General features: G+C 43.5%; 1 protein-coding gene across 1 annotated transcript; it reads left to right on the forward strand.

Annotated features, from left to right (window-relative positions):
• Positions 1 to 1,644: 1,644 nt before the first annotated feature.
• LOC116521909 (olfactory receptor 6X1-like) lies at positions 1,645 to 2,586 on the forward strand. The gene has a single exon (XM_032236544.1). It carries the CDS (start codon positions 1,645 to 1,647, stop codon positions 2,584 to 2,586), a length of 942 nt encoding a protein of 313 aa, XP_032092435.1.
• Positions 2,587 to 13,280: the final 10,694 nt, after the last annotated feature.

Here is a 13,280-nt window from a genome sequence, read left to right on the forward strand (position 1 = left end):
TCCACATAGGCATCAAGAAGGGCATCTGGCCATTAAAGGCTCAGTAGCCCTTGCTCCACCCAATACAAGGGATTAGAGGATCATTAAAAAAAAATCATATGTGTTTACTGAAATGTCTTACTCAGCTACTATACTTACAGACAACATTCATTATTCTGAATTTAAAATCAAGTTGTCAGGCGGGCCTCCTTCAAAATCCAAGAAAGGAAACCCCCAAACTTCATTGTTTTAGAGAAAAAGTACTTTTTTTAAATTGAAATTTTTGAAAAAAAACTTTTACAGATGTTTACTTCCCTCCCCCTCCCCTCCCCACCCAAAAATCCCCCCCAACCTCCCCCCCCCACCGGCTTCCCAGAATCAATACAGGGTATAAATCTTTAACAAAAACATTCTAAAATAAACTTTAAAAAAAGTTAATATCTTTCATTTGAGCTTTAACTCCTCTTTGCTAGGCTAGCTCTAAACAGACTATATCATTCCTTGTTTCTTCAGTCATAAGCTATCTGGAATTTCTTAGTCCCATATTTATTTTGAGTATAGTCAATCCATCTTCTCCACTCCAGTTTATATCTCTCGTTTGAATGGTCCTTGAGATATGCTGATATTTTAGCCATCTCTGCTAGGTTTGTTACTTTCAATATCCATTCTTGAATAGTAGGCAAGTCTTCCTTCTTCCAGTATTGCGCCATCAGCAGTCTTGCTGCGGTTATTAAATGCAAAATCAGATTAATCTCTACAACTGTACAATCAGTAATTATACTTAACAAAAATAACTGAGGGGTAAACTTTATCCTTTTTTTAAGAACATTTTGCATAATCCACCATATTTTTATCCAAAATGCTTTAACCTTTTTACAAGTCCACCATATATGATAGTATGTAGCATCTGTGTAATCACATCTCCAGCATTTAAGTTGTAAATTCGGATACATAGAGGCCACTTTTTAGGGTCTAAATGCCATCTATAAAACATCTTATAAAAGTTTTCTCTCAAATTTTGGGCTTGTGTAAACTTTACATTTCTTACCCAAATCTTTCCCCATGTATCCAGCATTATTGGTTCTTCAAAATTTTGTGCCCACTTTATCATACAGTCTTTAACTAATTCTGTTTCCGAGTCCATTTCTATTAATGCATTATATAGTCTCTTTATATGCATCGGACTTTGATCCCTAATTTGTTTTAGAAAAAGTACTTTTATTGGATATGAAATGATAGCAGTGAAAGTGAAGTCTGAGGCCGCAAAAAAATATCGAAATATTTCCCAGATCCCTCCCTCCCACGAACCCAGGCTGAACACTCAATCCCCAGCCACCAAAGGTGTCATGTGGGGTGCATCTTCAGGTGTCTTCATCCACCTGGTATGCAGGAAAGGTTCTCCTTGACAAGTCCATTCAGCTGCGCTGGAGCGATCCTCCCTCTTCATTCCGAGGCATCTCCACTATCATGTCTCCCCTCCCAAATACCTAACCCCCTCCCCTCCAGTTACTATGACAACCGATAGCAAGCAAGCAAGATTGAGGCTGACACAAATCGTGTCTCCTTTCTCTTGCAATAGTTTGTTTCTGAAAAAAAGGTTCTTCAGAAATCGTGACCGAATGAAGATTCCACATTTTCTCTCTTTTTTTGTAATAAAAGGGGGAGATGAATTTGACCAATTGCACAAGAACAACTCAATTTATTCTTGTCGGATTGCCAAGTGTTTCGGGACTGGAAAATGTGATGTATGCCAGCATCTTTCTGCTCTACCTCCTGAGCCTGATGGGCAATGGGCTGATCATTATGATCGTAATCACAGACCACCATCTCCAGAAACCCATGTATTTCTTCCTTAGCAACCTTTCCTTCAAAGACATCGGATACACCACGGTCTTTATCCCCAAGCTGTTGCTTAATCATCTCTCTGCGAACAATTCCATCTGTTTCTATTGCTGCGTGATACAGTTGTGCTTCTACTTCCTTTTTGGAGTCACTGAATTCTTCATCATCACTCTGATCTCCTTGGATAGGTTCGTAGCCATTTGCTATCCTTTGAGATACGCCAACATCATGACCTCAAGTGTCTGCCTTAAGCTGTCAATATCAGCCTGGTTTGGGGGATTTTTGTCCATCATTGGCCAGGTCATGATGATTGCAAACTTGCCCTACTGCACTTCCAACATCATCAATCATTTCTATTGTGACGTTGGACCCGTGCTGAAGATTGCAGGAGGAGATACCCGTCTCATCGAAGCCCTCGGCTTTCTTGTTGCTGTGGTGGTGATTGCGTCCTCCCTGGTTTTCACCCTCATTTCTTACCTCTTCATCCTCTACACCGTTCTTCGTATGCCTTCAACCTCCAGGCAGCAGAGGGCCTTTTCGACTTGTGCTTCACATCTGGTTGTCGTCAGTCTTTTGTACGGGTCAGTCTTTTTCGTCTACTTAAGACCCACTGTCAAAAATTCTTCCTTTGGTATGATGAAGTCTGTTGCCATACTGTATACGTTCATCACCCCTGTGCTCAATCCTTTCATATACAGCATTAGGAACAATGAGGTGAAGGATTCTGTATCAAAAATGCTAGAAAGAAGGGTTCAAGTTCTCTGAAATCCCTAATTTGCCGACTCTAACCCTCATTTAAAAGAAGTGGGAGGGATGCTTTTTGCAATAGATTTCTTGTACATAAAATGTGAACCTTCTCTGTCTTTTGAAGGACTCTTCTATGTGTGTGTTCCTTCAGGTTGGGGAGTGCCAAAGATATCCATGAAGATTGTTGAGTTAGGTCTTACACTTGGGTTGAGTTTTACACTTAAGCAAGAAAAACCAAAAGGACACATATACACTGTGTGAAAACAGGCTTAATAGCAGCAACTGGGAGAGAGATCTTGGACTCTTAGTGGACAACCAGTTAAATATGAGTCAACAGTGTGCAGCAACAGCCAAAATTTGAAATTTGAAATTTAATAAATTTGTATGCCACCCAATCCCGTAGGACTCTGGGCGGCTTACAGAGACAAGATAAAAAAAGTTAAAAATTAGAAATAAAAAGATACAGTTTTTTAAAAATAACATACCATCCATTCTGTCTAGATGGGGCTGGACATTGTTCAACAGCCCCAGGCCTGCCGGAACAGCCAGGTTTTAGTGGTTTTTCGGAAGGCCGAGAGAGTAGGAAGGGTCCGGATCTCTGCAGGTAGTTCGTTCCATAGGGCCAGAGCAGCTACAGAGAAGGCCCTCCCCCAAGGAGCCGCCAACCAGCATTGCCCGGTCGACGGCACCCGGAGGAGGCCCAATCTGTGTGATCTTGTTGGTCATTGGAAGGTAAGTGGCAGGAGGCGGTCTCTCAGGTAGCCAGGTCCTAAACCATGTAGGGCTTTAAAAGTAACGACTAGCACCTTGAAGCGCATCCAGAGACCAATGGGGAGCCAGTGCAGCTTGTGGAGGATGGGTGTAACATGGGTGTATCTAGGTACACCCAATATCGCTCACGCGGCCGCATTCTGGACCAACTGCAGTCTTCGAACACTCTTCAGGGGCAGCCCCATGTAGAGCGTGTTACAGTAATCCAGTCTTGAGGTGACGAGGGCATGAGTGACCATTCGAAGGGCCTCCTGGTCCAGATAGGGCCGCAACTGGTGCACCAGGCGAACCTGGGCAAAAGCCCCCCCCTGGTCACAGCTGACAGATGGTGTTCTAACATCAGCTGCGGATCCAGGAGGACACCCAATTTGCGGGCCCTCTCTGAGGGATGTATAATTTCACCCCCCAGGCTAAGAAATGTGAACCTTCTCTGTCTTTTGAAGGACTCTTCTATGTGTGTGTTCCTTCAGGTTGGGGAGTGCCAAAGATATCCATGAAGATTGTTGAGTTAGGTCTTACACTTGGGTTGAGTTTTACACTTAAGCAAGAAAAACCAAAAGGTCACATATACACTGTGTGAAACCAGGCTTAATAGCAGCAACTAGGAGAGAGATCTTGGACTCTTAGTGGACAACCAGTTAAATATGAGTCAACAGTGTGCAGCAACAGCCAAAAAAGCCAATGCAATCCTAAGTTGCATTAACAGAGGGATACAATCAAGATCAAGTGAGGTACGGATGGATATACAGTAGGCTGGTTTTCACAATTGCAAATACAACCAAGATGTGAAAAATATTTTAGGGAGTATGGTTTTAACTTGGGATGTTCAGAATTGGATGAGGTACTCATGGGAACAGACAAGAAAATGATTAAGAAACTATATAGTTATTTACTAAGAATTAGACTAGAGGATGATGAAGTCAATGGAAAAAAATGATAGCTTGGGCAAAGAATTTTGGTTATGCAATTGAGTTAGAAAAATGGCAAAGATATGGGAAAGGAACTATAAATTAACAATTGCAACAGCATATAAGGAAAATTTGTATAAAATGTTTTATAGATGGCACATGTCACCCGAAAAACTAGCGAAAATGTTTAAAGACAGATCTGCTAAATGCTGGAAATGTCACCATTTATCAGGATCATGTGTGAGGGACATGCATGGAAGCCAAGAAATATTGGGTCAAAATACAAACATGGTTAGAAAAACATTACATCGACATCAGTAATGGGATTCAGCCAGTTCGCACCTATTCGGAAGATCCGGTTCGTAACTTTCTAAGCAGTTCGGACAACCGATTGTTGGAAGAAATCTTATTTTATTTTTTTCCCACTTTACAGGGCTAATCCTGTAAGGAAGGCAGGAGGGAAACATTCTGGTGTTGTTTCTAGCCTCATCTTTATTGCCCTGCTTACAGAAACTGCCTCTCCTGTTAACCCTTATTACATTGTAACAGCTAAGGCGAAGCACCGATCAACATGAGTTGGCCACATTGTCACATGACCACCGAGCTATGCCTACCCAGCTGGTCATTATGAGAGAACCAGTTGTTAAATTATTTGAATCCCACCACTGATCGACATATAGAATTGAGACCAGGGTATCTGGTCTGGGTATCTTATCAGAGAAATTTAGCAAAGATGATGCATATTTGATCATGCATGTTATCACGGCGACTGGAATTATAGTTGCACAAAACTGGAAAGCAGCCCCAGATATTTTGTTACTCCCGAATAGGATTATATTTCCCCATTTTGGATTGGTGAACAATTTATATTTGATTTTGTTTTAAAATATTTTCAATATTGTGTATCACTAAGAGTTAGCAATAGCAATAGCAGTTCGACTTATATACCGCTTCTTAGGGCTTTCAGCCCTCTCTAAGCAGTTTACAGAGTCAGCATATTGCCCCGACAGTCTGTGTCCTCATTTCACCCACCTCGGAAGGATGGAAGGCTGAGTCAACCTTGAGCCAGTGAGATTAGAACCGCTGAGCTGCAGATAACAGTCAGCTGAAGTGGCCTGAAGTACTGCACCCTAACCACTGTGCAGGGGTGGGTTTCTCGCCCCGTTCCAACCGGATCGGTTGGAACGAGGCCGGTGGCGTCCTCGCGCACGCACGCGGCGTCCTCGCGCACGCACGCGGCGCATGCGTACTAGCGTCTGCGCGATGCTCCAGCTGCTCCTGGAGGATCGCGCAGGCGCTGTATGCGTTCTGCGCATGCGTGGAAAGCGCAGAATTCGTAAAAACTGGGTAAGGAGCGGGCGCGGGTGTGTGGGCGCGCGCGGGCGTGGGGGGGGGGGGCTTCGCCGTTCCCGGAAGTTACTTACTTCCGGGTTCAGCGACCAACCGGATCTCAGGGACCGGTGCGAACCGGTCGAAACCCACCCCTGCCACTGTGCCACCTCGGTAATGTAATGTAATGTAATGCAATGCTTGTCTTTGGAAATTGTGGCAGTTTCATCACTGGAAGCTTTCAAGAAGAGACTGGATGGCCAGCTCTCAAAAATTGTGTAGGGTCTTCTTGGGCCAGGAAAGGGGTGTGTGTGTGGACTAGATGATCTACAAGGTCCTTTCAAACTCTGTTAATCTGTATCTGTATCTAAGTGGAGAGGCTATTTCTGAAGTGAGGTGCATGAGAGATATTTCTCTTGAGGGCTTAAGAAGAATTTTTGGGTTCCAAGGGTGAGAAAGAAACATCGCACACCTTAACAAGAAATGGTTGGTTCTATAAAGTACAATGAGGACCTCTTGTGGTTGGTATAAGAACCCAATATTAAATAAATAAGTAAACGGAATAAAATGCCATCTCTGAACATGGACTTTTTTTGACAGTTCTTGTGGTCAATGCATCTGAAGCAGTAATATTTTTAATGGAACCAGTGCAAATTTAAAGTTGTTTGGACTCAATTAAGGAACTAAAATGTGGCATTATATAATGCAAGCCGAGGAATCTGACATCCTGAAGCTAAACCTTGGGTTTTTAAAGTATGGCTTTTTATGGCATTTTTGAAAAAAAAATGAACGCGCATCAGCCCACCCACCCTATTTTCTTTTTCCTTTCTGAAGGTAAATAATGTTTGAATTACAGTAAGTGAAACAAAAGCAGTTGAGATTGATAGAAAAAGAGATAAAAAGAAAGAAAGAAATGAAGAAAGAAAGAAAGAAAGCAAGAAAGAGGAGGAGAGGGAGGGGGAAAGAGATAGAGAAAGAGGGAAAGAGAGAAAGAGAGAAAGAAAGAAAATGAAAGGAGGGGAAAGAAATAAAGTGAGGGAGGGAGAGAGTGGGAGAGAGAGAAAGAAAGAAACAGAAATAAAGAAAGAAAGAGAGAGAAAGAGAAAGAAAGAGAGAAAGAGAAAAGGGGGATAGAAAGAAAGGGAGGGTAAAGAGAGCGCGAAAGAGAGAAAGAGAAAAAAGAAAGAAAGAAAGAAAGAAGGAAGGAAAGAAAGAAAGAAAGAAAGAAAGAAAGAAAGAAAGAAAGAAAGAAAGAAATTACAACAATGGGTGAAAATGAGGAAGAAGACAATTTGCACCGCAAACACATAATAGCTTTCACAAGTGCTTCATATTCATGTTCTAAACACGAAGCCTGCTTTCAAATAAACACATTTAAAATTCAACCTAGACCACATGAATGGATTCCTGACGCCTATTGATCATATAACTTGTGCCAATCTTAAACGGCAGAGCAATATTTTAGAAACAAATAATTTGTCTCCGGTCTTGATCCCTTCAAAAAATAAAGGTGACCTTGATAATTACCAAATTTAAACAAAGACAACACAAGCACACCATTAAAAGGGGAAAGGGAGGGAGGGAGGAAGAGAATATGCCATAAAAGGAATCACAATAGTGAAAGAAGGGGAAGAAATAGACAAGTAATGAGTCCATTGAAACACAACGTAAAAGATCTCTCAGACTTTCAGAAAGCTTAGTGCCTGTTGGAAATCTGCAGTGAAGTGTTTTGCATAAGTCCTCAACTTATGGCCACAGCCAGAGGTGGTATTCCGCAGGTTCTGACCAGTTCTGAAGAACCATAGTGGAAATTTTGAGTGGTTGGGAGAACCGGTAAATGTCACCTCTGACTGGCTCTGCCCCATAAGCAGGGGGTTGGACTAGAAGACCTCCAAGGTCCCTTCCAACTCTGTTATTCTATTCTATTCTATTCTATTCTACTCTACTCTACTCCTATTCTATTCTATTCTATTCTATTCTATTCTATGTGCTTGGGAAATAAATCCCCCCCCCATCCTGTTTGTTGCAGCTTCTCAAATACTAGAATGTTTGAGCTATCATGTTACCCCTGATCTTACTTTTCTCTAGACTGGCCATACCCAATTCCTGCAACTGTTCTTCATAGTTTTCTGCCTCCAGGCCTTTAATCATCTTAGTTGCTCTTCTTTGAACTTTTCCCAAAGTCTCCTCCTTATAGCAGATTTGGGGATTTTGTTGTCCTCCAAAACATGTTTAACTATAGTTCTTAGCAACTCTAGTCAATTAAGAAGTGGATATATTTAATTCACCAATATCTGGAGAGCTACATGTTTTCTGTCCTTACAATACAATACAATACAATACAATACAATACAATACAATACAATACAATACAATACAATACAATACAATACAATACAATACAATACAATACAATACAATAGCAGAGTTGGAAGGGACCTTGGAGGTCTTCTAGTCCAACCTCCTGCCTAGGCAGGAAACCCTACACCACTTCAGACAAATGGCTATCCAACATCTTCTTAAAGACTTCCAGTGTTGGGGCATTCACAACTTCTGGAGGAAAGCTGTTCCACTGATTAATTGTTCTAACTGTCAGAAAATTTCTCCTCAGGTCTAAGTTGCTTCTCTCCTTGATTAGTTTCCACCCATTGCTTCTCGTTCTACGCTCAGGTGCCTTGGAAAATAGTTTGACTCCCTCTTCTTTGTGGCAACCCCTGAGATATTGGAACACTGCTATCATGTCTCCCCTAGTCCTTCTTTCTATTAAACTAGACATGCCCAGTTCCTTCAACCGTTCTTCATATGTTTTAGCCTCCAATCTCCTAAACATCTTTGTTGCTCTTCTCTGCACTCTTTCTGGAGTCTCCACATCTTTTCTACATCGTGGTGTACACTTGGTGACAAATATGAGCTAATGTCACATTACATGATAACCGCTTGATGGCAGCAAAAGCTTAAGAAAAGAAATTGTGTGTGGGGGAGGAAGGGGGACCAGACTATACTTTATAACTTATGCAAAACCACAGCAAGTATCAGAATGATTTATTGGGCTGTGTTTATTATTATTTTTTCTTGCTATCGTTCTCGGTTTCAGTAAGCAACTGGCTGGCATCTTTCGTTCCTTGGAGGCTGGGCTGCTGTTTCGATTCAATGCTCTTGGTGGTGCTCTTGCACTGTGCAAGAACCTTCAAGGCAGAACTAGACTAGAGAAAGTGACTTTTGATCCATGGGAGAAAGCAGTTTTCTATTGCTAATCGAAAGAGAAGAAGAGGAACGAAAGTTATGGGTGCCTAGCTCAACCGTGGCTCCTTTCGTTTCTTCTTGCTTGCAAAGCTCTCAAACCAAATGACTTAGAACTCAACTGTATTGTACAAATTCACGGTAGCTGTTTGGAAGCAGTAAAAGGACACGCAAAAAATCTCTTTTGAGTGTTTCTTCTACGAGGAAGGCCAAACAGTGGTGGGATTCAGCCAGTTCATACATATTTAGGAGAACCGGTTGTTAACTTTCTAAGCAGTTCGGATAACTGGTTGTTGGAAGAAATCTCCTTTTGATTTTTTCCCACTTTACAGGGCTAATCCTGTAAGGAAGGCAGGAAGGAAACATTCTGGTGTTGTTTCTAGCCTAATCTTTACTACCCTGCTTACAGAAACTGCCTCTTTGGTTAACCCTTATTACATTGTAACAGCTAAGGCGAAGCGCCCATCGACCTGAGTGATGTTGAGTTGGCCATACCCACTCAGTCACATGACCATCGAGGCCCGCCTACCTAGCTGGTCATTAGGGCAGAGAACCAGTTGTTAAATAATTTGAATCCCACCACTGAGGCCAAGAGCCACTAAACAGGACACGGATACTAAAAGAAGCAACTTCTAAAATGCAACTTGACTAGAAGCTGAGTTCCCCAAGAGGTTCGGGGCTATCACCTTGGACCAAAGGAACTCAGGCCTAGCAGAAAAAAACTGAAAGAAGGCAAACTCCTTGTCTGGCTGGGGAATTCTAGAAGTTGAAGTCCACAAGTCTTAAAATTGCCAAGTTTTGGAGACCGAGTGGCTGTTGTGTTTCCCTCCCAATAATTTGGCTAGTGCTCCATCACTCAGGCTGGGGGGCCAAACTTTATACCCCTCAGACAGGGTTTGCAACTTGGGAGTCCTCCTGGACCCACAGCTGACTTTCGACCACCATCTGACGGCTGTGACCAGGGGGGCATTTGCCCAGGTTCGCCTGGTGCGCCAGTTGCGACCCTACCTGAACCGGGAGGCTCTCACAACAGTCACTCGGGCCCTTGTGACCTCTAGGCTGGAATACTGCAACGTGCTCTACATGGGGCTGCCCTTGAAGAGCACCCGGCGACTTCAGCTAGTCCAGAATGCGGCCGCGCGAGTGATCGTGGGTGCACCTCGGTTCGCCCACATAACACCTATCCTCTGCGAGCTGCGCTGGCTACCTGTTGATCTCCGGGTGCGCTTCAAGGTGCTACTTACCACCCATAAAGCCCTTCATGGTAGTGGATCTGCGTACTTGAGAGACCGCCTCCTGCCAATTACCTCCTTGTGACCTATTAGATCGCACAGATTAGGCCTCCTCCGAGTTCCATCCGCCAGTCAGTGTCGACTGGCAACTACATGGACGAGAGCCTTTTCAGTAGTAGCTCTGACCCTTTGGAACGATCTCCCCGTGGAGATTCGTACCCTCACCACCGTCCAGACCTTCCGCACAGCCCTCAAGACCTGGCTATCCCGTCAGGCCTGGGGATAAAGATCGTAATCCGTCCCCACCCGAATGATGAATGTTGTGTACTATTTTTACTTATGTACTGTTTTATGTCTTACTGTCTTGTACTCCCCTCCCTATATATTGTAAGCCGCCCTGAGTCCCCTCAGGGAAAAGGGCGGCCTATAAATAATAATAAAACCATAAAAACCATAAAACCCTCTGAAACGAAGGTGGGTTGCTCCTGGTTTGGGCCACTTCAGCCAAACCGGTGGTGGGATTCAGGACTGGGTCTCAGAATTGGCAGCGACCCAAGCCTGCCGTCTCCTGAACCGGTTCCCTCACTGGTGCTGGGCCATCGCCATTTTGGTTTTTAGTGACTGTGCATGTGCAGTTCACTGTAAATTGTTCTGCGCATGTACAAAGAACGATTTACATTGAACAGTGCACACACGGACGCAAGCAAAGCAAGCTTGCTGAACCAGTTATTATAAGGATTGGCTGGCCATGCCCATCTTGTCTCTCCCCTCCCAGGTGTTTCCATGAAGCTCATTTATCATGCCAGGTAAGTGCAGGGCCTAGACAGAGGGTCTGGGAGGGTGAAAAAGGGGCCTCCTAGAAGTCCAGAAATGGAGCCCAGGGGAGGCCATTTACCCCCTCCTGGAGGCTCGGGGAAAGCCTCTGGAGCCTGGGGAGGGACAAATCCCCTCCCACACACAATGGTGCAGGAGGCTGACTAGGCTACGCCCACCATGGCCATGCCTGCCCAGCAACTATCCAAAGAACCAATTGCTAACATTTTTCAACCCAACCCCTGGTGGCATTCTTCTCCAAAGTTGAGACATGCCCAGGCCTTCCGATTTCTCTCGGTAGGATTTCATTGCTCGTCTCCTCATGGTCCTTCTTTGAATCTATTCCAGTTTGTTGACTAGAACTTTATAAAGTTTGCTACTGAAAACCAGATCATGCGCTCTGTGAAAATGAACTCTAAATAAAAACTGTGGTTTGAACTAAGCGGTGGTTTCAAATCTTACGTATTATTAGAAAGGAAGCGTTCTTCAGCCGTCCTGCGCAATTGAAACTGTCTTTGTGGCATCTCTCTACAGAAACCACCTGTTGAATAAGTATCAGAAATCTGTTTGCAGAACTAGAGCTGTAAGATCAAGTTCTTATGAGATCAGCTTCCAAAGGTTGGAAGACTTAAGGGGGAAAAAAGGACTTTAAAAATGAGTAAATCCAGCCATTCATTTCACAGGATAAGTAATGGAATTTGATGGTGATTATGAATGGGTTATCTTCATAGTATTACCAAAGTGATATAAATCTTTTTCTACTTCTTCATTTTTTTTGGAATGTGAGTAGCCAAAGGTCCCTAAATTGCTAAAGGGAAACAACAAACATCACTAGGTCTTAAAACACACCAGATAGCAATGGCACTTAGACTTATGTGCCTCTTTACAATGTTTTTACAGCCCTCTCTAAGCGACTTACAGAGTCAGCCTATTGCCCCCAATAGCAATAGTAATAGCAGTTAGACTTATATACCGCTTCATAGGGCTTTCAGCCCTCTCTAAGCAGTTTACAGAGTCAGCATGTTCCCCCCACAGTCTGGGTCCTCATTTCACCCACCTCGGAAGGATGGAAGGCTGAGTCAACCTTGAGCCAGTGAGATTAGAACTGCTGAACTGCAGATAACAGTCAGCTGAAGTGTCCTGCAGTATTGCACCCTAACCACTGCGCCACCTCGGCTCAACAATTTGGGCCCTCAATTTACCCACCTTGGAAGGATGGAAGGCTGAATCAACCTTGATCCTGGTGAGATTCGAACTGACAAATTGCAGGCAGCTGGCAGTCAGCAGAGGTAGCCTGTAATACTGCACTCTTGCATCAAATAGCATCTCTGGAATTCACAAAAATGATTGTGAGTCAAGTAAACAAGTAAACTAGAATGGTTTTAATGGTATAAATATATATATTCAGACCTATAAATTGAGAGCTAGATAAAGCCATGGTCATATTCAATTTCCAGTTGTGAATTTATAGTTGGCCTATGACTCATCCTAGTAGCAGTCTATTAATGTTTCCTTTTACTAAGGTTTCTGGAAAGTTTAACGCTAAGATGCAGATGTATTTTTTGTGCCACTTGCGCCCTTGCTTGGATTGGAAGGTCTTGCTAACAGCCACTCCCTTCCTGGTTAGATTACTTCAATGTACTCTGTATGGCTCTGCCCTTGAAACTCACCCAGAAGTTACAATTGATCCAGAATGTGATGGCTTGCACAGTGTTGGTTGGTTGTAGAATAAGCTCTTTTAGACTTCTGTGTTCTGACCTAGGCTTCCTGAGACAGTTAAAAGCACACACTTAGTCCCCAAAAGCCTCTTTTTATTTCAACAGCTGTGAATTATGTTCATTCACAGCCCGTAATGAGTCACAAATAGTTTGTAAAGAGTCTGACAGAAGTCTGCCAAAGTCTTTCGGGATAAGGCTGATATCTCCTTTGAAACACTGCCAAAGACCTAATTGGATATTAGCTTTGCAAGGCCACAAGGAGCACAGGGTCACCACAGAGCTTCAGACTTTAAACTGACCAGAACGAACAAAGTTGCTTCATGCAAAGGCTCATGGGCCTTTGCTCCTCCTTTATGTCTTATGGGAGGGGCCAATCATCTCCAAGCCTTACTCACAAGTTGACCCTTTTCTCTTAACTTTTCTTGCCTTCTGGTTGCATGGGCGAACTGGGAACAGGCTCCCATTGTTTCTCTGCCTCGCTGATTTCCGACTCTGGAGGCTCTGGAGGGAGCACATAACTGGCAGATGACCTGGCCCCCTCTCTGCCTCTGATGCAGAGCCCTTGTTCGAGCCATCTTCAGACTCCAGGACTGACCCGTGTTCCTCCCCAACCTCCTCACTGTCCGACTCCGCAGGCCACCGGCAGACCACAACACTTTATTGTACAAGCTACACTCAGTCTTGGTTTTCTTCTAATGCAA

The sequence above is a fragment of the Thamnophis elegans genome, chromosome Z, assembly GCF_009769535.1.
Source record: "Thamnophis elegans isolate rThaEle1 chromosome Z, rThaEle1.pri, whole genome shotgun sequence".
NCBI lineage: Eukaryota > Metazoa > Chordata > Lepidosauria > Squamata > Colubridae > Thamnophis > Thamnophis elegans.

Coding starts and splice junctions, on each gene's coding strand:
- LOC116521909 (XM_032236544.1), top strand. CDS start 1,645: ATGAATTTGACCAATTGCACAAGAACAACTCAATTTATTCTTGTCGGA.